Here is a 27,750-nt window from a genome sequence, read left to right as displayed (position 1 = left end):
ATCCATCAATTCAAAACCTCCACATGGGGTTTTAATTATTTAGTTATGTTTCTCATAAGAAAATGGTAGCACTAATATTAGCCTTTTTGAAATCTGCAAATCAACTCTATTTTATGATTACAATAATGGAAGATAGTCAGAGAGAGAGAGAGAGGAAGAGAAGGACATGATAAAAGCCTGTTTTTGGGTAATATGAAGTAATAATAATTGGAAACTAGAATAAAAACTAAGTAGAATTAAAGATCTTACAGATCTTAATTTATTTCTTATTCTTGCTTCTCCAAGACATGGTTTAATTCCATTGAATTGCAATTCTGAGCTTGAAGATTTTCATGCTTACCAACAATGGAAAAACAAACAACAAAGATGATGATGATGATGAAGAAGAAGAATTGAACTTAGTTTTACAATTTGAGTAGCTTTCATATAACATCATAATCCTCCACCCATTGTTTTGATCCATCCATTAGCCCAGGACTCAACCTAAACATGAGAATACAAAACTCAACCTGGTTCAAGGCGCCATCACCATCCAAATCCCCTTCAGTCAACATGCAAACAATCTCATCATCCCTCATGTCATTCAACCCCAACAAAATGCTGTTCCTCTTCAAGCTCTCGAACGTGATCAGCCCTCTCTCGCAGTCCATCAGCAGCCTGAACCCGTTACACAGCTCCCCTATAAACCCTTCAGCTCCCAATCTCTCCACCATCGATGGAAAGTAATCCTCGAAATCAACTGCAATGTCGAGTTCCATATCCCTCAGGGTAACAACAAACAAATATAATATATATATTAATGGCTAACTAACTAGCAGCCTGGCTAGGGTTGTTTCTCTTTTTTGTTGGTTGTAACTTGTGGTCTAAGCTAAGGGAATAGGAGAGGTGGAGGAGGAAGGAGCAGGGAGGGGATTATATAAGGGATTTGAAGAAAAGAGATAGGGAGAGGAACGAGAGGTTTTTCCAGGAAAGAGTGAGTGGCCATTGAAGACAATTAAATTGTACAGATAATAAGATAAATTTCTATGGTGGAATGGTGAGCTTCTTGCACCTTTCATTGGCTAGCATCTTTTTCTTTAGGTTTCTGTGAAGACCCTACTTCCTGGAAGTTGCATGGGATTTTAAGGGCATAACTTTTTCTTTGTGGGTTTGGGTTCGGGTTCGGGTTCCTGAAAATAAACAAAGATTACTACACAATTACACCTGTACCATACCATTTTCCATTGTCATATCTGGTTGTTAAAGGGGTATAACACCACTCGCTCACGTCAGCTAGCTCTAACCAGTGTTTGCATGTGTTATCGGGTAAATAATAATTATTGTCTCATGGACTTGGGTTCCCAACACGTGTTTCCTATGATTTATCCCTTTACATTAAAGATATTTAATATTTCTTTATTTGAAGGAGATTCTAGATGGGGTACAATATCTTGCAATAATCATGTACAAACAAACTATATTGCTTATCATGGGTTGATGCTAGCTTAAAACTACATGATATGACACTCCCAATTTCAAAATTGCTAGTCTTTTTCTATGACTCTAGGCCAACTTTAATCAGTACCAAGAAATTAAGCATTAAAATACTACTAATTAAATATAATTTTTCCGACAAAAGATTCTATAGTAAATGTTCAAAATTTTAGTCAGAATTGATTTTTAATGATGAATTTTCGACAAAATATTTTGTTGGAAACTTGATCAAGGCAACGGTTGTTAATAACATTATTTCATTGAAAATATATTGACAGAATAAATATATAATATATATTATGTGAAAAAAAAGTCAATATTACCAAATATTTGAACATATAAATTATGTTGCACCTCGGAAGGAAAATTGGGGAAAATTATAAGTTATCAAGAAAATTAGTTTTTAATATATATATATATATATATATAGAGATGGCTGAGNGGGGTAAAATTAATAAGTTTATCAAAGTAAAATTTAAGTTTTAATATATATATATATATATATATAGAGATGGCTGAGACCATTTTCGTACCATTTGATGTCCTTTGGATGTCCTGCATCCCTCTTGATAATTAATCTGCAGTGTGACAGCATGACTAGGACTTGGTGGGATGTTTTACTTTAATTTGGACCCTTGTTCATAATACTATACACTGATAATAGCAATAAATTATGAGCAAAATATAGCAAAAGGAAGAAGCAATTACTATGTAATCAGCATGGAATATATTAATATAACTCTATATTTTTATTGTAATTTCAACTTTTCTCATACCACATCTCATTTTTTTTTCAATTAGTATCTTGTGAATAATTTTTTAATTTTAATTTTTTTAATAAAATTATAAAAGTATCTTTAAAAAAAAATGAATTAATTAACAAAAAAAAAAAGGGATATTCTATCAATGAATTGACAATTGAGCCTACCAGACAGGTGCAAGGAAACATGACATGTTGTGCTGTTGATGTAAGCTTTAATTTATTAGCTCCATACAAGGGAAAAATCATGATATCTCAATTCTGTGTTTCCTCCTTTAAAGGACAAGTCGAAAGTTTGAAACTTTGAAATTTGAATACAAATTATAAAGGGAAGCAAGGATGTGATGTGAGAATCATGTGATGGCCAATAAAAAAATAAAATAAATAAGCCACTTAGGTAAACTTTACATTGATTCTTTTGTTGCATCTCTGAGACAAAAGGGAAGTTTCAGTGCACCTTCCTTTTAACATTTCATTTCAATTAAAGTACAAAAATTTAGCCATAGCCTTTTGTGAATGATTTACCATGGAGATGCCAACAAAATCAATCAAGATGTTGTGGTCACAAAAGTTTCTTCCCTGGTGAAGATCATTTTGTTTGGCATGATGTCCATAAGCCCCGCTTCATGGATCTTTCCCGCAGGAATCTTTCCTTCTTCCTGTTCCATTTGACATGCTGAGCTTTTGGAAGTTGAGAATAAAAAAAAAAAATGATTAGAATATGTTGAAAACCCAGATTTTTCTTTGTGTTCATAAAGTGTGGGAAAACTAATAGGAAGACAAAGATTCGGGGTAAAAGTTCCCCCATGAATGGACAATAGACATGAGTTTTGCATTGTTTTTCCCCACTGTATACACTCAATGTTTTTAACAGGATCATGGAATTATGCATATATATATGAATCTTGTTCATCACACGACCAGATTGATGATATTGAGCACATCAGTAGGATAAAACTGACTTCTGTGCATATTGGGATTATCTATATATGGATTGACAATGTTGGGGATATTATAATCCATTGGCATGTATCTTATCCATGGATTTGGTGTACGGAAATGTTTTTAGTGAGAAGCACCTGCTTCGTGGACTGTTTAATGAAGGAAGATGCCAAAATGGTTGCTTTCAGAGAAAGTAGCCCAACCTGATCACCTTATTAGTCTTCGAATTTGGATTTTCAACTTGGATAAGAATTGTGGGATTTAGGTTGCATTTGGTACGGTGGAGGTGGTTCACGTTTTAGGTATGTTAAAATAACATGCTGTAAAAGTAATTCCAATAATATCTCTTAATAAAATTGATGTATTGTTTTTAAGATGATTTTTTAGATCTATCGTGTTTATTCGTAAAAAAAATTTATCAAATGATTGGATTTGTGATATACATAATTTTAAAAAATATATTATGTTTTCATATTTTAATATAGAATATACTTATGACAATGTCTTCTCATGAGAATCTCATGATTAAAGAAAATGTGATTCTCATTGATCAATGAGAGAATGTAACTTTCTCGTGACAACGGGAAAAGTTAAAATTTTTTTCCCAAATTGCCCTAGCTCGACCCTAAATTTTTTTCACTTAAGTCTAAAAAGGGAGGTTAGAGAATTGGGCTTGCACTATTTTTTTTATCTCTTATAATCTTGAAATGAGATTAAATTAATTTGAATGGTTCATAGTTGACAAAAAATTAAGATCAATTTATAAGGAATTTTGCTTCTATATTAACGATCATTTTTATTTTTTTATCAGAATAAATTTTTTATGTGTTAAAGTCCTAGTGCTTGTTTGGCCTTTTTTTTTTTCAACTTATCTACTTTTTAAAAGCAAAAACCAGGTCCAACATAAATTTTGAGAAGCTCTTCACAAAACAATAGCTTTTTTTAAAGAATAAAATTTTTAAAAAAGAGCATTAAGAAAAGCTCTTATGAGGAGCTTTTTCTTTTTTTTTTAAATGCAGGAGAGTTTTTATTTTTATTTTAAAAATATCTTTATCTATTAAAAATAATTACAATATTACCCTCTTTAAAAAAGAAATACTTTTTACCATAATTTTAATCAAAATTATAATTTATAAAAAAAAATTTACCAAACAATTTCAGCTTAATTCTAAAAGCTATTTTTTTTTTTCATAAGAGTTTTATAATTGCTTTTAAGTTAAAAAAAAATCAGACCAAACAGACTCCTAGAAAGTAAGGGCATTTAATATATTAATTTCATCAGATAACTATCATCACCCCATGGGATTGACATTTTCTTCATTGGGTCATGGTCATCTCACACTTAATAATTAATTCCCAGCTTATCTAATTAAGGAGGTTCTTAATCTTTGATTGGTTTTCATGGGGAAAATTTACATAAACAATATTTACACATTTTCCCTCCTCTCTAGGCAGAAGAAATAAAGGGGTTATTCTTTTTTTTTTTTTTTTTTTACTTTTAACTCCAAAATCTTATTAATATGAAATTTACTAATCTCGAAGAGTTTGGTATAATCATCATATAAAAAAACATACTACTATTTTGTTTAGAAGCTGGCTTTGTTTTGTTTCCCTTTGCTGTTAATTTCATTAGGTGGTATATCAGATGAAGAAATTTTGCATGTTTGGCGAAGTTTCTTGCTTATTTGGATTGTTGCTTTGGATCTAGGGAGGGACCTAGCAACAGAGAATTGGAGTTGATTGATCCAGTGCTGGAGGGAGTATCCACGCATTTGGCAGTGAGATATGTTAACATGTAAGGGTTGCCTTGTGTTGAAGAAAGTGCAGATGACAGACCAACCATGTCAGATGCGCTCTCAATGCTTAACAATGAAAGTATGATCCTACTTTCTCCTAAACAACCTGCCTTCTTTAAATGTAACAGGCATGGTGGAGCAGGCTAGAAATTACTTGCTCTGTAAATGATATAACAGGCTCGTTAGCATAGCATCATACTCTGATGTTTTCTCATGTTACCTACAAGTGTAAGACTGTATTGTTCTCTTGGTGGGTGGAAAAACTATCTAGATGATAGCAACTGCTTACCTTCAAATCGACGTTTGGCCTCAAATACACAGCCCCACAGGTCAGCATTGCAACAGTTCAATTACTTTAAAAAGGACTGCTGTTTGACTTAGAATTTTGATTGTTTTTTCTGCAATAATTTTTTTCAAAGAAGAGCAAATTTTATATCAACTTGGAACTTTGATTGTCCACCAGTTCAATTGGCTTACTTTTGTTACATTATCCAAGTATGAGAAATCCTAAGACCTACTGTAATTTTCTGTTTCTTGGTTGTTTCTTTAACTTTAGTTAAATAAAGGGATATATATATGGGATCCTTTTTCATTTTCTGATCAAGGAATGACACGAAATTGAGTAGCTTTCCATGGCAGGACCAAAATATGTTCTGTTTAAGACATAATATTTTCCCCTTTTTCTTCTAGTTAAAACAAGAATGGCCTAATGTATTGATCAGATGAAAATTGTAAACTGCTGCTGCTATGTCCATTAAGGTTGCGCTGCACTTTCCAACATACTCATACATACAGAACAACTGTCTGCACCATTTCATTGATACCCTTTGCTTGAATCATTTTGGGATATATGAAAATCAAATCATACTCGTATAACTTGCTCAGCTTGGGGTTAAAGCAGGAGCTGAAATCAACCGAATGATGCAATGAAATGTTGCATTTGTTCTCCATTTCCCCCATTCCCCCAACCCCAGCTTATTGTGATAAATGTAGACATGTGCTTTGCCATATTAAAACATGCAGCATAAGTTGGGAAAGATAGGGGAGCCTCAAATTCTTTTTACAGTTTCTTTTTGAACACTAAAGACTGCTGAGAAAGTGGCAAGAGCAGCAACCAAATTGAGTCAATAACGAAGTTAATCCTCCCTGGAACAAAAAAGAGGCAGACTGGGTCAGTCAGTCATCAGCCAACGCGTGAAACAAATGTATCTGGTTGATAATTAATCAGTTTGTTGTAATATGAACAGGAACATTTTTAGGGAGATTGAAGTCAAGTAGGTGACATCTCAGAGTCAAGAAAGTCTTTCTTAATTTTAATCATTAACTTCCCCTTTAATTTAGCACCAGCACTAATTAGGTTGTTATGACACTTCACTTTCAGTACTATGTTGTGTTGTAGTCAAGTATGTCTTATCTCATGGGCATTGCGGGAAAAAGAAGAACAAATTTATGAACATGAAATTATGTTGCTGCTTCTTTTGAACGCACACATACACACACACAAAGATATTCTAATATCTTTTCATTGATATTTGACGAGTCGATCAGGTCGTTGTTTTGGGTGATTCTTTAGCAGACTGCTACACAACAAGGCTTTGTTTTAGCTTGGAATTGTTTCCCTTTTACAAACCATGGAAACTGTTTCTGATTGATTTTTTTTTTTTGAAACTTAAAATTTCATTCGAAACAACGAATAATGTGTTCCCTGTTAGACATACAGAACCGCACCAGATTTTAAGTTGCTATACATCATTCCCATATCAACTTGAAATCCAGGCTCACAACCGGCACAAAACCAAAAGTATCCTACCCTTTCCCTATACAACACAACCCTTTAACAAAAACAGTGTTCAGAGATTCCAACGCAACAAGACATTTCTTGATCTCAATTCTGTCACCCTTTACATGTTCAAATGACATGCAATCAGCAAATTACACTCATTCAACTGTTGGAATGCCAGAACCTCATTCAAACAACCAATATAATAAAGGATCAGGTGCTGGCCCTAAAAGTGACACATACCTGCATGATGGACCTGCAACAAACACCCAGGTTGTATGCAGTCGCGGCATCATGTCACCAGAACACTTAGAAGATCATCAAGCTCCCTTTGAATGCCATTCTTTGCAAGTCTGCCTGCTAGTTTGTTCCTTTCTCTATAGATGTGATTCACGTTTCTGAATGAATTTCATACCGAAATTACTGACGGATGCTAGCAACAAGAAAGAAGTTCACCTCGATGCCAAAAGAAAGTCATGGAAGAAAACCAAATATCTCGGTCAAACATTCATAGTACAAGTTTAGTCTTCCTTTCAGTGTTTACACTGGTATCCAGTTTCTAACAACTGCATGGGAAGTGTTCATAGGAATCAAACAATTACAAGGAACCTCATTTTCCTTTCAGCCCTCTCGGATATCTTCCTCAACTAGAGCATTCCAGAAAGCCATATAATTGTTCTCGATCTGAAGAAACATGATGAGCAGCAGTGAGTTTGCTTCCCTTTCTCGCTTGTTGGTTTTTTTGTGCCTCGCATTACAGTATATCAATGGTACTGATACTCCAGAACAGGGCCAATCGATTACATTCTCGAAGACCGTTATATCAGCAGGTATGAAATTTGAACTTGGATTCTTTTCTCCCAGAAACAGTTCGAGGTATTACGTTGGAATATGGTTTAAATTCAAAGTGTCAACACGTACTGTGGTTTGGGTGGCAAATAGAGAATATCCCTTCCTACGTAACACTTCTATTTTCGCCATCAACCCTGATGGGAACATTGTGATTTCTGATGGAAGGATATCCTACATGCTGACGAACAGGACAACCAGTGGCAACACCTATGCCATGTTGAAAGGTTGATCTGAAATTGGTTGAAGCAGGTCAAAGCAGTTGGGAGCTGAGAAGGGAGCAACGACTAGTTGAAGGAGGTTAAGAAGGAAGTCAAAACGTCATCATTTCACATGAATTAAATCAAGAATTGTGAAACGCATGTGTAAAGGGTCGTTTTATGTCAATGATTCTTTTCTTTATTTCTATACGACTTGAGTCTTTGTCGTTTTAGTTTCTCGGTTCTAAACGACTTGTAAACTCTTCGTTTTTGGTTCAGCATCTATGTTTACGTTTCTGCTGTGACCGTTGTCTGGCACACTGTGCTAAGCTTCTTTGATTTTAGTAATGTCAGCTGAGTTAGTTGTGTGTTGATCCCAAGGCTACATCTAAGCGTTGGGTAGTTTCCTTTGAATTTCGAATGTCTGTATAAATACAGTTGGAAATGAAAAACATTTGATTCTGATTCTTTGAAATTTAAAATCTTCTTCTTCATTCTCTTTTTTTTCTGGTTATTTTGTTCATTGCTTTGATAATTCTCAGATTCTCTACATGCCAGGCTACTAGATTCAGGTAACCTGACATTACATGATCAGATCAGCTTAGAAGTTTTGTGGCAAAGTTTTAATTATCCGTCAGACACCATTTTGCCTGGAATGAATCTTGGAAATGATAGAAGATATGGAGTTACTTGGTCGGTAGTGTCATGGAGAAACGCAGATGATCCTGCCCCTGGTTCTTTCTCCCTGGAACTCCATTCTGATAAATTTAATGATTCTTTAATTATTATGCAGGGTTCTAAAATATATTGGACAATTCCTTTAAACAACTTTCTTAGGTATAATGCCTATGGTTGGTTCCGAAATGGTAACAACACCGTCACTTGCGGTTTGAGTGATTCTTCTAGTATTATGCAGATGGTGTTGGGCGTGTTTGGGCAGCTTAAAGCTACAGACTTGGTCTGAAGATGACCAACGCTGGTATAATTTAGGGTCTTCTAAGTGCTAGTATCACCGGTGTGGAGTTTTCAGTATTTGCAACATGACTTCTGATATGCCGTGCAGTTGTTTGAAGGGTTTCAAGCCTATTTCTGGCAATGCTTTGAGTAAAATTGAGACGTCGAAAGGCAGTGTGAGAGTAACCAACTTGCAGTGCAGTAATTGAGGTGGTCATTTCCAGAAAGATGGGTTTCTTTGGATGCCTTTTGTAGAATGTCCCACTGGTCCAGTTGTGCTATATAATAGGAGTGCAGCAGATTGTGAGTCAGTTTGCTGGCACAGCTGATCTTGCGTTGCTTATTCTAATGATCATAAACTTGGGTGCTTGGTATGGAATGGAGATTTTTTTGATCTAAAGCAACTCTCAGAAAAGAGTATTTACGGGAAAATTTTTTATCTTAGGCTTGCAGCTTCTGAGCTAGTTACAATAGGTGAGAACAATGGAAAGTCTAGCTGCATATGCTGCAACGAGTTATTTTCACTTGATTTTAGGATGAATGCAAGTTGTATCACTACTTTACTTAGTATTTGATTTTATTTGACAGGGACAAGCTCAACAAATGGTACCAGGAAAGATAGTAAGAATAAAAGCAACAAGTGGCTGCTATGGACAATTGGAATACTAACAGTATCTTTGTCAATGCTTACCTTGGGCCTCTTTATTCATTGTCTCTGTAGAAAAAGCCAATATAAAGGTACAATTTCCTGGCCCTGCATATTCTAACAATGAATGAATAGTGAATAAAGTATTAAATTCTTTTTTTTTTTTTTGCATTTTGTAAATCATTCAGGAGAGGATTTGTTAACATTTGATTTGGCTTCTAGTGTAAATGGAGATGATAGAGACCTTACAGAGGCAAATGAACCTGGAACACCTATGAAGAGGGATGTCAAGTTGCCATTTTTCAGTTTTTCAAGCGTTTCTGCTGCAACAAACAACTTTTCAGCTACAATTAAACTTGGGGAGGGTGGTTTTGGACCTGTTTACAAGGTATAAATTTTTCACATGACTGCTATGCAGTGGAGAAGGAGTATATAAAAGTATGACAATATTACCTTGTCATGTTTCTGATATGCTGGGGGCACATTATTGTGTACTGGGCAACTGTTTCGGGGAAAATTATTGAAAGGGGATGAAATAGCGGTTAAAAGGCTCTCGAGTTTATCTGGACAAGGCTGGGAGGAGTTAAAAATGAAGCACTGGTCGTAGCCAAGCTCCAACACAAGAATCTTGTCAGACTTTTGGGCTGTTGCATTGAACTAGAAGAGAAGATACTAATTTATTAGTACATGCCTAATAAAAGCTTGGATTTCTTCCTATTTGGTATGTAGTTTTCGAATATTTACATCAATTCTCACTTTCTCAGTCCTTAACCAAGATTAATGGACTGTTTACTAGCATTTTGATTGATGAAAATAGATTCAACGAAACGTAGGACATTAGACTGGACGATATGTGTTCGGATTGTTGAAGGGATTTCTCAAGGGCTTCTTTATCTTCATCAATATTCTAGATTTAGAATCATTCACAGGGATTTAAAAGCAAGTAATATGTTGTTAGATGGCAACATAAATCCTAAAATATCAGATTTTGGAATGATGAGAATTTTTGGAGGGGATGAATCACAAGCAAACACAAACCGAATTGTTGGAACATTGTAAGTTAAAATAAATGTTGAAATCCATTTGAATCATATCTATGCATGCTTGTATTCAAGAGTGTGCACCTCACTAACAATTTTGAGTTTTTAAACTCACTTTCAGTGGTTATATGCCCCCTGAATATGCTCTGAAATGCCTCTTTTCAGTAAAATCTGATGTCTATAGTTTTGGAGTCTTGTTACTAGAGATTGTGAGTGGCAGAAAGATCACTAGTTTCTATCTGTCTGAGTCTCTCCATCTTCTTGGATATGCCAGTATCTTTAACTGCATTTACTGTAACTATGTGATTTAATGAATTCAAAAAGTTTGAAGGTTATATTCATTGTTCCAATATCTGTTAGATATCTTAAATTCATGTATTAGTATATTCATTGTTCCATAACTGTTTGAAGATGTGCAATGCATTACACTATGAAGTCAACTGGTTTTGTATTCACATGTTTGATTTGCTCAACAAATTGATAAATTGATTGTACTTATTATTCCTGTTTCCTGTTACTGTAGGCATGTGATTTGTGGGTAAGCAACAGGGGACTGACCCTGATTGATCCATTGCTGGAGGAAGTACCTACACATTTGGCAATGAGATACGTTAACATAGGGCTGCTTTGTGTTCAAGAAAGTGCAGATGATAGACCAACCATGCCTGATGTTGTTTCAATGCTTAACAATGAAAGTATGATGCTTCCGTCTCCTAAACAACCTGCTTTCATAAACGCGAGAAGCATGGTGAACTCACAGCTAGAAGGGAGCAAGCCAGAAGATTGCTCTCTAATTGATGTAACATGTTCCGCCTTGGAAGCTCGTTAGTCGTTGTTGACCTTTTAAGCTTCCTCCTTGGAACAAGAAAGAATCAGTTCGTTGTGATACTTCATTTTCATCACCATTTCGTCTCCACAGTGGAAATAATGAACAGGGACCCACATTTTTTAGGAGATTCAAGTCAAGTATGTCATGTCTCAGTCCTTCAAATCAAGAAAGTCTTATCTTCGATTTAATTCATTAACTTCCTCTTTAATTTAGCACCATCATTAGGTGACTAAAGACTTCTACTTCCCAGATGTTTTAATTGGAAAATTGTGTTACACGTGTTCTACAGTTTAGAACTGATGTTCAATTCTTGGCTCATTGTATGTTTTCTCTTCAACCTTTTGATTATAAGTAAAGATATCCAACTAAACGAATAAGATAAGTAATCAATCTCCTTCAACTCATTTTCTAGTCCTTGCTAGTCAACCTCGGTACCTCTGTTATTCTCATGTGTTCAATACTGAAAATACCTATAAAAGGCAGCAATAGGCTTCATTTTCATCTTAATTGTTAAATGACGAGATCTCTGGCAAGCATTTTCTTTCCCATTTTCATGTTTTTATCAATATGGAGTTCACATTTGCAGCTGATATGATAACTCTGGCAAGCCCTTTCTTTCCCATTTTGATGTTTTTGTCAATCATGGAGTATTCGTTTGCAGCTGACATGATAAGTCTGGCACAATCCGTCAGTGATGGTGAGACGTTGGTTTCTTCATCCCAAAGCTTTGAATTGGGATTCTTCTCTCCGGGAAACTCAATTTTTGAATTGGGACAAAAATATTCCAGGGGCAGTTGTGTGGGTTGCAAACAGGAACAGCCCAATTACTGATGCACATGGAGTTTTAACCATCAATAGTAACGGAAACCTTGTACTCTTTAACGGAATAAACAGCACTCTGTGGTCTTCAAATTTCTCTAGAGAAGCAGAAGGTCCAGTGGCACAACTCCTAGATTCTGGAAACTTTGTTGTTCAAGACAACAAAACCATGTAACACGAACAAAGCTATCCGTGACAGAGCTTTGATTACCCGTCAGACACACTGTTGCCAGGAATGAAGCTAAATGTATTCGATTGGGTTTGCTATCTCTTTCATTGAGTTTGGACAGCTATTGACTTCAATTTTTCATTGTTAACTCATATTATTGAATCAAAATGAACACTGTCCTTGACTTAAAACTTTTGATTTTCCACTTCCTGGTTAGCTTAACACAGGGAATATGCAAACTGAAGAGTCAGAAGACAGTTTTGTCCTCTAACTTCAATTAAGACAATTATTAATACATAGATGCACATAATCATAGGGTGAACCTGGAAAACAAGAGTTGGGTTAAAGCTTTACAAAGTGGTGGTAGAGTAGGGCTGAAGATTTGGATAGAAATTCAATACTGCATCAGAAACTGTAAGGATCTTCCATGACATGTGAGTAGAGACTTACCAAGATTACTTCGTGAAGGCTTTAATGGCCGCAAATGTAAGGATCCCCAAACTTGTGTTTGGAGCTTGCTAAGAATGAAAGTTTTAATTACCAAACTTCAACACAGGAATCTTGTCAGGCTTTTGGGCTACTTCATTCAAGGGGAAGAAAGGATTTCAGTTTATGAGTTTATGCCAAACAATTGCTTCGATTATTTTATTTTTGGTCTGTTTTTCTTGTCCATTTATCTTTGGGTTCATCTTGTTTACCTTCCTTCATGAATCTTTCCAGACAAGCTTACAGATAATGAGTGGCAAGAAGAATATGGGTTTTACTCTTCCAGATCACCACCATAACCTTCCAGGACATGTAAGTTAGACTGATTGGCAATAGTGTCAAATACTGATAATGAAGTTTTCAGTCCTCCAAATCAAGAAAGTATTTCTTAAATTTAATTAATTCATTAACTTCCCTGTTAATTTAACGCCCATTGGGTAACTAAAGACTTGTCCTTCCTAGATTTATTTGTTAAAAAATTATATTATGTGAGTTATACAATTTAAATAAACAACCACCTTCTTAAGTCTGTCCTCGTGTTCACACTCACTATTGTTTATTGTCTAAAGTTTGAACCTCCTATAATACATCCATTTCAACTTTCAAGTTTTTAACAATTTGTAGACCTAACCTGGTCCAAAAGAAAATATTAATTATGTTTTACCATGGAGCATGCACCAATTATAAGAATGATGGTTGATATCGATGAAAAAAAATAAATTCAGCCTACAATTTAGACCATTTCTTGATGCTATTGATTTTAAACCAATGCAAAAGGCTTTTTAAGTCTTCTAATTTTGTCATGTGGCAGTTGTCTCTAACTGCTAGTGACAATTAGATATAAAACAAGTTTGAATCAAGGCAAGAAATTTGCTTTCCTGGTTAGTGCTTAGGCAAATGATTTGATTCCTTTGGATCTGCATGTTAATGGCGTGACAAACAAGAAGGTCTAAACGTCAATTGCATCTGTATGTTTTGTATTATTTTTTCCTTTTCTGTTTTTGGTTTCTCAATAAATGGAGCTATTTATCAATTTCTTGTTTCCCTTCCCTAGAATCTGATCATTTTCTATCTTCTCCTCATTGGAAATTTTTTAATGGAGGTTCATCAGTTCTTCCCCTTCTTTTGTGCCTTGATCTCCTTCTCAGAAATCTTTCATTTTTCCATTGCTTTAGATACCTTGCTTGAAACGCAATCTATGAGTGATGGTGAAACTTTAGTCTCCTCAGGCCAAAGTTTTGAGCTACGCTTCTTTTCTCCTCGTAATTCCAAGAACAAGTACTTGGGGATATGGTACAAGCAAAACCCCAGAGACGGTTACTTGGGTTGCAAACAGAAACAACCCGATAACTGGTTCTCATGGTTTTCTAACTGTTACCAAACCTGGATTAATTCTTTCCGACCACACAAATAGTGTTGTTTGGTCTTCAAATACAACCAAAGTGGCAGAAAGTCCAATTGCACAGCTCTTAGATTCTGGAAACTTTGTTGTTAAAGACAATGCCATGGTGAGCTCTGATTCTTCTGAAAGTTTCCTATGGCAAAGCTTTAACTATCCATCCAACACCTGGTTAGCCGGCATGAAGATCACAGATGACTTCAACAAAGGTTTGACATCATGGAAAAGCCTGGATGATCCATCTCTAGGGGACTATACCTGTAGAATTGAACATCCGGAGTTACCTCAAGTGGTTGTAGGTATGGGATCAATCAGAAAGTTCCAAACTGGGTCATGGAATGGACTTCAGTTCAGTGGTCTTCTTCCATTCTCTGATCCATATTTCACTCTCAAGTTAGTATTCAACAAGGATGAATATATGAATCAACCTGAAACTTACTTGGTTAATAGGAGGATAAGCCTTAATAATTCTGGTCTACTTCACTATTATGTGTTAAATAATGCAACTACAGAATGGGCCATGATCTACACTCAACCAAATGATGTTTGTGATAGTTAGGGGAAGTGTGGAGCCAATAGCATCTGCACAGTTCAGAGAGAACCAATTTGTGAGTGTTTGATTGTGTTTACACCTGCAGCACCAGCAGAATGGGAATTGCTTAATTGGTCCAGTGGATGCAGAAGGTGAATGCCACTGATCTGCCAGAATGGGGATCGATTTTTCATAATTTCTCGGGTGAAATTGCCTGACTTGTTGGAGTTTCAGTTGAATAAGACTTATGAGCACAAAAGACTGCAAGAAAGAGCGCTTGAAGAACTTTTCTTGCATGGCTTATGCTAATTTAAACATTAGTGGCAAAGGACATGGATGTTTGATGTGGTTTGGGAACCTAGTTGACATTAAAGGTTTCAATGATGAGAATAGAGGCCAAGATATCTATATATGACTGCCCGCATCTGAACTTGATTTTTTTTTTTTGAAATTTCATTATATATAACTCTCGAGGGAGGCAAAAACACTCCCCTGAGCCGAAACAAAGCGAGTTGATCCTGGTCTGTTATGCTCTGAAGTGAGGATAACATCATAGGATCATCTCTGCAGTAACTGAGCATTTGACAAAAGATTCTACCTTCCTTGATAAAGCCTAGAGTTCCAGCATCCTCTCATGACTATCTTACCCTTTTTACACAAGGTCAAAGTGACCCTGCCCAGCATATGAACAAAATAACATCCCATGTCCCTCAACATAATTTTTTGAAGGACCTGTACATTTTACACACAAGTATCAGAAACCAAAGAAACCACATCCCTCTGCCTGAAATTAGTGTCACCATAACACATTGCAAATCGTCAACACCCCTAAAACACCTTCCCAGAAGTAAACAAAATCATGACAGATGTGGAAATTGTTCTCATTCATCCATAAAACACCAAACATCGCAGCAGCTTCCACAGTCAGCACACCCACACAGCAGCACCCAATTCTCAGAAAAGTACAGCTTTATGACACAGTTCTTATATTACGTATTGAAGTCATAGATTACAATGATCAAGGTACTTGCAAAAGGTTAGTTGGTTTTATCTTTATGAAATAGTGTGCAGTGTTCATGACTTATTGTTGGATTGGGTTGTGATAGAATTTAAAGAGTAAAAAGCAAAGTGATCTGATTTATGTATTAGAAAAACAACAAACTGTTCAACAAAATGATAAAATTCTATCATTTTATTTGAATGTTCCAGAACAGTTCAGTGATTCAAATATGAGAAAGAGATTGTCAGTGATCATAGTAGCATCAGTCATTGCTGGATTCTTGTTTGTATGCTTGGTATGCCGGTGCATTAGATGGAAGAAGAAAAAAAACAAAAGAGGCAATAGCATACTCATCATCCTCTAATTTCTTTGAATGAAATTTTTTATCCTTAATATTGTCCTCTATAATTATTTGCAAGCCTCAGTGCCATTTTTATTTAAAGGCCAACTATCTTGGTTCATAGGAATGGAATGCAAGAAGGAAGACATAGAGGTACCTTTTTTTGACCTGGAAACTCTCACTGCAGCTTCTGATGGCTTCTCTCCAGAAAATTTGGTTGGAGCAGGTCACTTTGGCTCTGTGTTTAAGGTAATATGATCCATGGTTTTCTTTTAATTGTCCAAAAGTAATAAAGTACTATAAAGAAAAGCATGATGTGTCTGTGATTTAATGACGTATGCAGGGATGCCTATGTGCTGGACAAGATATTGCAGTGAAAAGGTTGTCAAAGAATTCAAAACAAGGTCTAGAAGAATTCAAGAATGAAGTTGTTCTGATTGCCAAACTTCAACACAGGAATCGTGTCAGGCTTTTAGGCTGCTGCATTCAAGGGGAAGAAAGGATGCTCGTTTATGAGTTTATGCCAAACAATAGCTTAGATTATTTTATTTTTGGTCTGTTTTTCTTGTCCATTTATCTTTGGATTCATCTTGTTTACGTTCCTTTATATGTTTGCAGACCACCTTACAGATTATCTAACTTTGGAGGAAAACGAAATTGTTAAACACTATTGATGCTACTATTGACAAATCAAGAAATTTGTAAGGGTAGCGATGGTTTGCAGATCAAAAGAGAAGTGCATTATTGCCTTGCAGATCAAAAGAGAAGTGCATTATTGCCATGGAAAAAGCGCTTTGGCATCATCATGGGAATCGCACAGGGACTTCTCTACCTTCATCAGGAATCTAGACTTCAAATAATTCACAGAGATTTGAAGACTAGCAATGTTTTGCTAGACCAAAACTTAAATGCTGTTATTTCTGATTTTGGCTTAGCAAGAACATTTGGAGGGGATGAAGTTCAAGTAAGAACAAACAGAGTTGCTGGGACATAGTAAGTTGCATGGTTTAACATTGGTTCAATTGTCTTAATAAGAAATCTTGTAACTGATATGATTGATACTTCAAGCAGTGGCTATATGTCTCCAGAGCATGCAGTTGATGGAGAATTTTTGATCAAATCTGGTGTTTTCACCTTTGGAGTGCTTATCTTAGAGATATTGAGCAGCAAGAAGAATAAGGGTTTTACTCATCCAGATCACCACCAAAACCTTCTAGGATATGTAAGTTGACTGACTGACAGAACCATCTTATGTTCGTGCTCTGCTTGTTATAATTGGTTCATTGTTGTGAAATTGAACTAGGCATGGTTGCTATGGAAGAAAGAGAGGGCCTTGGAGCTAATAGATTCATGTATGGAGAATTCATGTGTTCCATCAGAGGTGCTAAGATGTACTCAGTTGGGTCTACTATGTGTTCAAAAGTTCCCAGAGGATAGGCCTGAAATGTCATGTGTTGTATCCATGCTGGTAAATGAGAAAGACAAGTTGCCTGAGCCTAAACAACCTGGTTTCTTCATAGAAAGAAGACCAAATGATGGGGATGCAAAATTAAACAGAGAAGAATCTGTTTCAAACAATGCGGTAACCTTAACTGTGCAGGAAGGAAGATAGAAATTTAGCAGTAACTTTTAGTTGAGGACAATTTCCTGTTGCAATATGTATTCAGCATTTACTTGGAAGCTATATGAATTAGCTATTAGCTAATATATAGTTTATATTTTCTTACAAGACACATTATTTTTCTTTTTAAATTCTGGTTTTCTGAATTGTGTATAACAGCTATTGGTTTTTTAAAGACTTTTTCGCTATCAGTTGGGATTTAATATTTTGAACAAAACCAAGTCTAACATGATCTGTCAAATGTTTGTTTTGGGATGAGGAGATCAAATTCATGGTGGGAATGTGAATCATTGTTTTGGGATAGGAATCAACAATGTGATTCCCAGTCTTTCTGCTGTAGCCAATCTTCATTCCAGGTAAAAATATATACTGTCAATGTAAGTACTCATGTTTATTCCCTGGAAGAATTAAAGAATGAAGTAGTTTTGATTGCCAAACTTCAACACAAGAATCTTGTCAAGGGGAAGAAAGAATTCTGGTTTATGAGTTTAGGCCAAACAATAGCTTAGATTATTTTATTTTTGGTCTGTTTTTCTTGTCCATTTATCTTTGGGTTCATCTCGTTTACCTTCCTTTATGTATCTTTGCAGGTCAGCTTACAGATAAGGAGTGGCAAGAAGAATATGGGTTTTCCTCATCCAGATCACCACCATAACCTTCCAGGACAGGTAAGTTAGACTGATTGACAATAATGTCTTACTATCTTATGTCCTGCTTTTCTTGCTAAGAATTAGTTAGATGTTGTGTCAAATACAGATAATGAAGTTTTCATTCCTCCAAATCAAGAAAGTCTTTCTTATATTTAATTTATTAGCTTTCCCATTAATTTAACACGTATTGGGTAATTAAAGACTTCTCTTTCATTGATTTTTCAGCTAGAAAATTGTATCATGTGAATTCTGCGGTCTAAAATTGATGATAACATGATGGAATAATTACGTGGTTTCAAATTTGTCCACAACAACTTCTAAAATTTTTTATTTTGAACATTCTTTTTGAATTCAGGGCTAATTCTATTTTTCAAACATGTTTGTCAATGCAAAAGAATTTCCGAGGTATGTCCTCATGTTGACACCTACAATTTCCTAATGTCTGAAGTTGTAATTTGTAGACCATTCTTGATGCTATTGATTTTAGATTGATGCAAGACTTTTTAAGTCTTCTAATTTTGTCATGTGGCAGTTGCCTCAAGCTGCTAGTGACAATTTGAAATAACAAAAGTTTGAATCAAAGCAAGAAATTTCCTTCCCTGGCTAGTGCTTGAACAAAAGATTTGTTTCCTTTGGATCTGCATTATAAGGGTGTGACAACTTCAAATGCATCTGTATGTTTTGTATTATTTTTTCCTTTTCTGCTTTTTGTTTTTCAATAAATGGAGCTATTTATCGATTTCTTGTTTCCCTGTGTCTATGGTTGACATTGGGTTGGGTTACATTATTCCCTAGAATCTGATAATTTTCTATCTTCTTCCTATTGGAAATTTTAATGGAGGTTCATCGGTTCTTCCCCTTCTTTTGTGCCTTAATTTATCTTTCAGAAATCTTTCATTTTTCCATTGCTTTAGATACCTTGCTTGAAACACAATCTATGAGTGATGGTGAGACTTTAGTCTCCTCAGGCCAAAGTTTTGAGCTAGGCTTCTTTTCTCCTGTCAATTCCAAGAACAGGTACTTGGGGATATGGTACAGGCAAACTCCAGATACGGTTACTTGGGTTGCAAACAGAAACAACCCGATAACTGGTTCACATGGTTTTCTAACTGTTACCAAAACTGGACTAGTTCTTTCCAACCAAGCAAATAGTGTTATTTGGTCTTCAAATACAACCAAAGTGGCAGAAAGTCCTATCGCACAGCTCTTAGATTCTGGAAACTTTGTTGTTAAAGACAATGCCATGGTGAGCTCTGATTCTTCTGAAAGTTCCCTATGGCAAAGCTTTGACTATCCATCCAATACCTGGTTACCTGGCATGAAGATCAACGATGACTTCAACAAAGGTTTGACGTCATGGAAAAGCCTGGATGATCCGTCTCTAGGGGACTATACTTGTAGAATTGAAAATCCTGAGTTACCTCAAGTGGTTGTAGGTATGGGATCAATCAGAATGTTCCGAACTGGGTTCTGGAATGGACTTTCGTTCAGTGGTCTTCTTTCAGTCTCTGATCCATACTTTACTCTCAAGTTAGTATTCAACAAGGACGAATTGGAGTATATGTATCAACCTGAGACCCACTTAGTCAATACGAGGGTAAGCCTTAATAATTCTGGTCTACTTCACTACTATGTGTTGAATAATGCAACCACAGAATGGGCCATGGTCTACACACAACCAAATGATGTTTGTGATAGCTATGGGAAGTGTGGAGCCAATAGCATTTGCGGAGGTCAGAAAGATCAACTTTGTGAGTGTTTGATGGGGTTTACACCTACAGCACCAGCAGAATGGGAACTGCTTAATTGGTCTAGTGGATGCAGAAGGCGAAAGCCACTGATCTGCCAGAATGGAGATGGATTTTTAAAACTTTCACGGGTGAAATTGCCTGACTTGTTGGAGTTTCGGTTGAATAAGACTATGAGCACAAAAGGCTGCAAAAAAGAGTGCTTGAAGAACTGTTCTTGCACGGCTTATGCTAATTCAAACATTACTGGCAAAGGACATGGATGCTTGATGTGGTTCGGGAACCTAGTTGACATTAAAGGTTTCAATGAAGAGAATAGAGGCCAAGATATCTATATACGGCTGCCCGCTTCTGAACTTGGTAAGTGCATGACATTGTTCTTATATTAGTTATTGGAGTTGCAGATTGCAAGGATGGAGCTACGTGAAAGAAGGATAATTAGTTTTATCTTAATGAAATATTGTGCAGTTTTCATGACTTACTGTTGCATTGGGTTGTGATAGAATTGAAAGAATATAAAGCAAAGCTCTGTTTTATTTATTAGAAAAGCAAGAAACTGTTCAACAAAATGATAAAGTTTTATCATATTATTGAATGTTCTAGAACGGTTCAGTCATTCAAATACGAGAAAGAGATTGTCAGTGATCATAGTAGTATCTGTCATTGCTGGAATCTTGATTGTATGCTTGATACTCTGGTGCATTACATTGAAGAAGAGAAAAAATAAAAGAGGTAATAGCCTACACATTATCCTCTAATTTCTTTGAACGAAATTATTTATCCTCTATACTGTCCTTAATAATTTCTTGCAAGCTTCAATACCATTTCCATTTAAAAGGCCAACTATCTTTGTTCATAGGCATGGAATGCAAGATGGAAGACATAGAGGTACCTTTTTATGACCTGGAAACTCTCAGTGCAGCTACTGATGGCTTCTCTCCAGAAAAATTAGTTGGAGCAGGTGGCTTTGGCTCTGTTTATAAGGTAATATGATCCATGGTTTTCTTTTAATTGTCAAAAAGTACTAAAGTACTATAAAGAAAAACATGATGTGTCTGTGATTTAATGACATATGCAGGGAATTCTATGTACTGGACAAGATATTGCAGTGAAAAGGTTGTCAAAGAATTCAAAACAAGGTCTAGAAGAATTCAAGAATGAAGTTTTTCTGATTGCCAAACTTCAACACAGGAATCTTGTCAGGCTTTTGGGCTACTGCATCGAAGGGGAAGAAAGGATTCTGGTTTATGAGTTTATGGCGAACAGTAGCTTAGATTATTTTATTTTTGGTCTGTTTTTCTTGTCCGTTTATCTTTGGATTCATCTTGTTTATGTTCCTTAATGTGTCTTTGCAGACTGCCTTACAGATGAATCCATATAACTAACTTTTGAGGAAAAAGAGATTGTTATGTACTATTGATTTCACTGTTGACTAATCATGAGATTTATAAGGGTAGCAATGGTTTGCAGATCAAAAGAGAAGTGCATTATTGCTATGGAAAAAGCGCTTTGGCATCATCATGGGAATTGCACGGGGACTTCTCTACCTTCATCAGGACTCTAGACTTCAAATAATTCACAGAGATTTGAAGACTAGCAATGTTTTGCTAGACCAAAACTTAAAGGCTGTTCTTTCGGATTTTGGCTTAGCAAGAACATTCGGAGGGGATGAAGTTCAAGTAAGAACAAACAGAGTTGCTGGGACATAGTAAGTTGAATAGTTTAACATTGGTCCAATTGTCTTATTATGAAATCATATAACTGATATGACTGATACTTCAAGCAGTGGCTATATGTCTCCGGAGTATGCAGTTGATGGAGAATTTTCAGTCAAATCTGATGTTTTTGCCTTTGGGGTGCTTATCTTAGAGATATTGAGTGGCAAGAAGAATAGGGGTTTTACTCATCCAGATCACCACCATAACCTTCTAGGACATGTAAGTTGACTGACAGACCGTACCATCTTATGTCCTGCTCTTCTTGTTAATAATTGGTTAATTGTTGTGAAATTGAACTAGGCATGGTTGCTATGGAAGAAAGACAGGGGCTTAGAGCTAATAGATTCCTGTCTGGAGAATTCATGTGTTCCATCACAGGTGCTAAGATGTATTCAGTTGGGTCTACTATGTGTTCAAAAGTTCCCAGAGGATAGGCCTGAAATGTCATGTGTTGTATCCATGCTGGTAAATGAGAAAGACAAATTGCCTGACCCTAAACAACCTGGTTTCTTCATAGAAAGAAGATCCAATTATGGGGATGCAAAATCAAACAGAGAAGAATCTGTTTCAAATAATGAAGTAACCTTAACTGTGCAGGGAGGAAGATAGAAATTTAGCAGTAACTTTTAGTTGAGGACAGTTTCCTGTTGCAATATTTGTTAGTAAATATTTCAGCATCTACTTGGTGGCTATAAAAATTAGCTAGTAGGTAATAAATGCTGTATATTTTCATACAAGACACTTATTTTTTTTAAAAGATTCTGTTTTTCTGAATTGTGTATGACAGCTATTGGTTTTTTAAAGATTTTTTTGCCATCAGTTGGGATTAAATATTGTGAACGAAACCAAGTCTAACATGATTTGTCCAATGATTCTCCAATGGTAGCTGCATCGGTCTCCTCTTTGTGTGCCCTTCAAAGTGAAGGTCAGTAGGAACATGGAAGATGGTTTGATCCTAATCGAAGACAAGTATGTTTCCAGTCCTCCAGAAAAGTTCCAGTAAATCATTTAAAGTTATTGGAATCTGCTAGTACTTATTTTATAAGCACATATCCCTTCCACCAATTTCAGAATTCTTTAACTGCACCCCAGGTCTCACTCTGAAATGTGGAGATTAATTTCATAGGAGGAAAAAGTAAAATCCTTGTTTTGGGATGAGAATCAACAATGTGATTAAAATATTTTTTTATTGTCTTCAATTATTTGGGGTTTGACAATGACAAGTGCAAAGAAGGAAACAGGAAAGTTCTTTGGTCAAAGTTGGCTTGCTGTCACACGGTGTTTCACTTAGAATCTTGCTTCAAGACATAGAGAGAGGTGCCTGCTAGCAGAAATATGGCAACCAGGAGAGTACTTCCATCTTTTTGCTTGTTTGTTTTGTCTTGCTATTTCTTGAAGCTTTTCAATGGAACAGTTGCAGCCACTGATACCCTTTTTCAAGGGCAAGTGATGAGAGATTCGGAGAGTGTTAGATCTGCTGGCAATACCTTTGAATTAGGATTCGTTTCCCCAGGCAGCTCAACAAAACGTTATGTGGGAATTTGGATGATCAATGTTCCATCAAAGGATATAGTCTGGGTTGCCAATCGAGATCATCCTTTCAGTGGTTCTTCTCAGCCGGTTCTTACCATCAATGATGATGGATACCTTGTGATTGTGGATAGCAGAATAACCTATAGAGTAAGTGATGATCCATCAAGCCAGAACGTGAGTGCTACACTGTTGGATTCCGGGAATTTGGTTTTAAGAAATGAGAACTTTGATGTACTATGGCAGAGCTTTGACTACCCTACAGATACATTTTTACCTGGAATGAAGCTAGGCTACAGCAGAAAGACTGGGAAAGTGTGGTCTCTAACATCGTGGGTAGATGAAGAAGACCCAAATATTGGGGATTTTGAGGTAAGAATGGATCGTTCAAAATCACATGAAGTCTTCCTCATGAGGGGTTCTGAAACAGTGTGGAGCACTGGGGCTTGGGAAGGTGTACGTTTTACTTCGATGCCTGAAATGAGATTGAACTACATCTTCAATTACAGCATATATAGCGATGAAAATGAAACATATTTTTCTTATGCTTTGTATAATCCTTCTATAATAACTAGATTCATCGTTAGTGTGTCTGGACAGCTCAGAGAATTTTCATGGCTAAACACTTCCCAAGAGTGGGTGTTGTTTTGGGCTCAGCCAAGGGCATTGTGTGATGTTTTTAATTCTTGTGGTCCATTCAGCAGCTGCAGTAAGCATAGCGGTGAGAGCTGCCAGTGCTTAAGAGGTTTTTATTCCTCAGAGAGGAGGATAGGGCAAGGCCAGAATGGTGGGTGTACGAGGCGAATGGCCCTAAATTGTGGGATAGGAGACAAAGACAGGTTCTTCAGGATGGATGGTGTAAGATATCCTCTAAGTTCAACTGAGCAAAGCAAGTCATCATATTCTTCCCCATCAGGCCCTGAAGTTTCGAGCACAGATGCAAAAGCATGCGAAGTAGCTTGCTTGAACAACTGCAGTTGCACTGCATATGCCTATAACAAAAGCGGCCATTGCTTAAGATGGTTTGGGGACATTCTAAATCTTCAACAACTTTCAGAAGAGGATCCTAATGGAAAAACAATTTTTATCAAACTTTCAGCTTCTGAATTTGACAGCAGTGGAGGTACCTCTTTCTCTAAACTTCTTTATTTGTTATTATGATCATATTCAATAGGAAATAGTCAATCAGAAATGGATAGCTAAATGTCCAAAGTAGTTAATATCTGGTAAATTGTTTTGGATTCTTACTTTTCATATTTGATTTCTAGGAGCCAAGAAGTTTTGGTGGATTATTGTAATCGCTGTTGCTCTAGTGGTGCTTCTTTCTGCTTGCTACATTGTTTTTCAGTGGAGGAAAAGTCTTAAAAACAAAGGTACTTTCATTTCCGATGAGTCCTTTTAAATGGATTTGTATATATGCTTGCTTTTTATGTGAATGGATGTACTTATATATGCACACCTCTCTGTCCAAAAAAAAAAACAGGGGAGGCAGATACAAGCCAGGATATACTACTCTTTGATATGGAGATGAGCACAACTAGCAGCAGTGAGTTTTCTGGCTCTGATAAAGTGGGAAAAGGGAAGAGGAAGGATGCTGCATTGCCATTGTTTAGCTTTGTTAGTATATCTGCAGCTACAGAAAACTTCTCCTTAGAGAATAAGCTAGGAGAGGGGGGATTTGGACCTGTTTACAAGGTATCATATCTACCATTTAAAAGCCCATTGCCAGAAGTTGAGTTCAAGCTGCTAAGCTAAAATCTTCACTATTGACAATGCTGAAAGTTTCCTATAAAATCTATGGAATTTCAATTGCAGGGAAAGCTATTAAATGGACAAGAAATAGCAGTGAAAAGGCTTTCAAAAAGGTCAGGACAAGGGCTAGAAGAGTTGAAAAACGAGACAATGCTTATAGCAAAGCTCCAGCATAGGAACCTTGTTAGACTATTGGGTTGCTGCCTAGAACAAGGCGAAAAGATATTGATCTATGAGTTCATGCCTAACAAAAGTTTGGATGCATTTCTTTTTGGTCTGTGATTCATGCGTCACGAAATTTTACATGTTAACTAGCTTACAAGCAATAATTTGTTCCAAAATCAATTAGCTTTGATATGTGACATTCTGCACATTTGCAACAGACCCAAACAATCGACGGTTACTGGACTGGAGAACACGCATTCGCATAATTGAAGGGATAGCTCAAGGGATTCTGTATCTTCACCAATATTCCAGATTACGAATTATACATAGGGATCTGAAGGCAAGCAATATCCTGTTAGACAGTGACATGAACCCCAAAATATCTGATTTTGGCTTGGCAAGAATGTTTGGTGGTGATGAGCTGCAAGCAAATACTAATCGAATTGTAGGAACTTAGTAAGTGAAGTTCAAATCTCCATAACTTGCAATGTCACCTGCTTGTTAAGTCTCCTTCAATGAAGAATCTAATCGACTTTTGATGAAATATAGTGGTTACATGTCGCCTGAATATGCCCTGGAAGGTCTTTTCTCCATTAAATCTGATGTGTTCAGCTTCGGAGTGTTGCTCCTGGAGATAGTGAGTGGCAAGAAGAATACTGGGCTTTACCATAGCAACTCTCTTAACCTTCTTGGACATGTGAGTAACAAACTTTCTCCATTTTTCAAGTGTTTTATCCTGCTTGTTTTTCCTCCTTTTCTTTCTCTTCTCCCCCATGTAAATGATTTTGGCATTTAAACATAATCATTTTACTTTAGGCATGGGAACTGTGGAAAGGAGGTAGAGCTCTTGAGTTGATGGATCCTACGTTGGAAGAGCAAGTGCCATATCCTGTGCTGCTCAGATACATTCATGTGGCTCTTCTCTGTGTTCAAGAAATTGCAGCTGATAGACCGACCATGTCCGAAGTAGTCTCGATGCTTACTAATGAGCTTACAGTTCTAAATTCTCCTAATGAGCCTGCTTTCTCAAGTGCAAGAAGTGCCATAAACAATCCAAATCAGCATGCAAGCAGGCCTGAACTATGTTCAGTCAATAACGTGACAGTTTCTTTGATGGAACCTCGATAGCTACTTTCAATTACAGCTAAAATGCTCTGTTCCAATTCTTTTCTGTTTGAAGCTTCTCTTTAGTACGGGTGTGTCTATGTTAATCAAATAAAATTGTCATATGATAGAGAGATAGAAAAACTCCTCTTTCTCTCTTGAGGTCTCCTTCTTGCTCCAGCAATTTTCTACAAGCCTTACGCAAAGAAAAATTGCCATAAAAGAAATTGAGAGAAAACTATCTAGTTACCATTTTGAAAAGTATTCCATGCCTAGCCCACTTTATGTTCGAGATTGAAAAATTCTTGAAGAATAAGTGGTAATTCAAATTGGTCGAAAATTCCAACAATTGGTGTGGTGGTGAATTTATTACAATTCACTAGGAGAGAAGCTAACTCGGAGTAGGTAATACTCTTATTTTTTATTTTTTTATATTGATGCAATTATTATTTGATTTGCATGTTGTATGATTGTGAATTTTCATTTGTGTAAATTGAATAAACTGCTTCCATAATTAAATTTTTTTTGAAATCCATAAGTTACACAATCACAAGCATATACTACGATCCCAATCCAACAACAGAGTCTTTGGTTGCATGCAGATTTAATTTTTTATATGTCTATGAATGGTTGGTACCTTTACAAGATTTAATTATATTTGATGTGATCAATATATGATTGAATGCATAGGTGAATGTTTAAGATTTTAGTCACATTAATTATTCCATAATTGTTAAAGATTTACTTGTAAACTTTTTTTTTTGGCTATTAGTGGCCTATCATTGTCATGTTTCTTTTTTTATTTTTTTTATTTTTCTTAGATCTAATGTATTTAGGAAAAATTATGTAAATTATGTTTAATTATGTTATTGGTAGCATGCATGGAGAAGAAGATCAAAGCCATGGAAAAAGAATTAAAAATTGGTCCTTGATTGATTTAGTTATGGTTATAAATTTTTGATTTGTTTTAGGTTTAATTGTTATTAAAAAAAAGAGTTTTTTGGGTTTAAATTTTTTTTGGAATTGATATTATTTTTTCAAATTTTTTTATGACTAAGAATCCTAACCCAAAACCTAAAAACCCAAGACAGATGTTGGATAGATGTCACACAAAAATTTCATAGGTTAAAAACCAAAGCCCAAAAGTCTCAAGAGTTAGAAAAATACAACATAAGATGTATCGTAGATACAAAACCCCAAAAGTTGGGAAAAAAGAAAAGAAAAATTCGTCACAAGTAGCTACTTAGTGAAATTTGGTGTTATTTTTTGGCAAACTTTTATCCTATACCTATTTTGGTAATTTGGATATAACTTTCCCTTTGATACTAGTGTATGTTTGTGATTATGTAACGTATGTCGTAATATGCGTGTAATGATCCAAGTCTAATCACTGGCCTAGTAGCTTTTTGGGCTTAAATCACGTGACCCTCAAAAGTTTAAGCTCAAGT

The 27,750-nt window shown here is 35.9% G+C and overlaps 3 protein-coding genes and 1 pseudogene across 3 annotated transcripts; 3 read left to right on the top strand and 1 right to left on the bottom strand.

Annotated features, from left to right (window-relative positions):
• On the bottom strand, nt 227-1,081 carry LOC18593795 (calcium-binding protein PBP1). The gene has a single exon (XM_007021164.2). The coding sequence runs from the start codon at nt 756-758 to the stop codon at nt 423-425; it is 336 nt and encodes a 111-aa protein (XP_007021226.1). The 5' UTR covers nt 759-1,081; the 3' UTR covers nt 227-422.
• On the top strand, nt 7,446-8,764 carry LOC18593794 (S-locus-specific glycoprotein S13). The gene is made up of 2 exons (XM_018124219.1): nt 7,446-7,827; nt 8,343-8,764. The coding sequence occupies exons 1-2, from the start codon at nt 7,446-7,448 to the stop codon at nt 8,762-8,764; spliced, it is 804 nt and encodes a 267-aa protein (XP_017979708.1).
• LOC108662720 lies at nt 9,143-18,646 on the top strand (annotated as a pseudogene).
• LOC18593792 lies at nt 19,085-26,358 on the top strand. Its single transcript, XM_018124218.1, has 14 exons — nt 19,085-20,393; nt 20,637-20,765; nt 20,893-21,017; nt 21,112-21,322; nt 21,504-21,741; nt 21,820-21,970; nt 22,052-22,357; nt 23,063-24,404; nt 24,550-24,654; nt 24,765-24,976; nt 25,097-25,307; nt 25,417-25,654; nt 25,748-25,895; nt 26,015-26,358. Exons 1-14 carry the CDS (start codon nt 19,121-19,123, stop codon nt 26,324-26,326), a joined length of 5,001 nt encoding a protein of 1,666 aa, XP_017979707.1. The 5' UTR covers nt 19,085-19,120; the 3' UTR covers nt 26,327-26,358.

Source organism: Theobroma cacao, chromosome 7, assembly GCF_000208745.1.
Source record: "Theobroma cacao cultivar B97-61/B2 chromosome 7, Criollo_cocoa_genome_V2, whole genome shotgun sequence".
Lineage (NCBI taxonomy): Eukaryota > Viridiplantae > Streptophyta > Magnoliopsida > Malvales > Malvaceae > Theobroma > Theobroma cacao.
The sequence above is the reverse complement of the archived record's forward strand: the minus strand, read 5'-3'. Positions and strand labels throughout refer to the sequence as shown.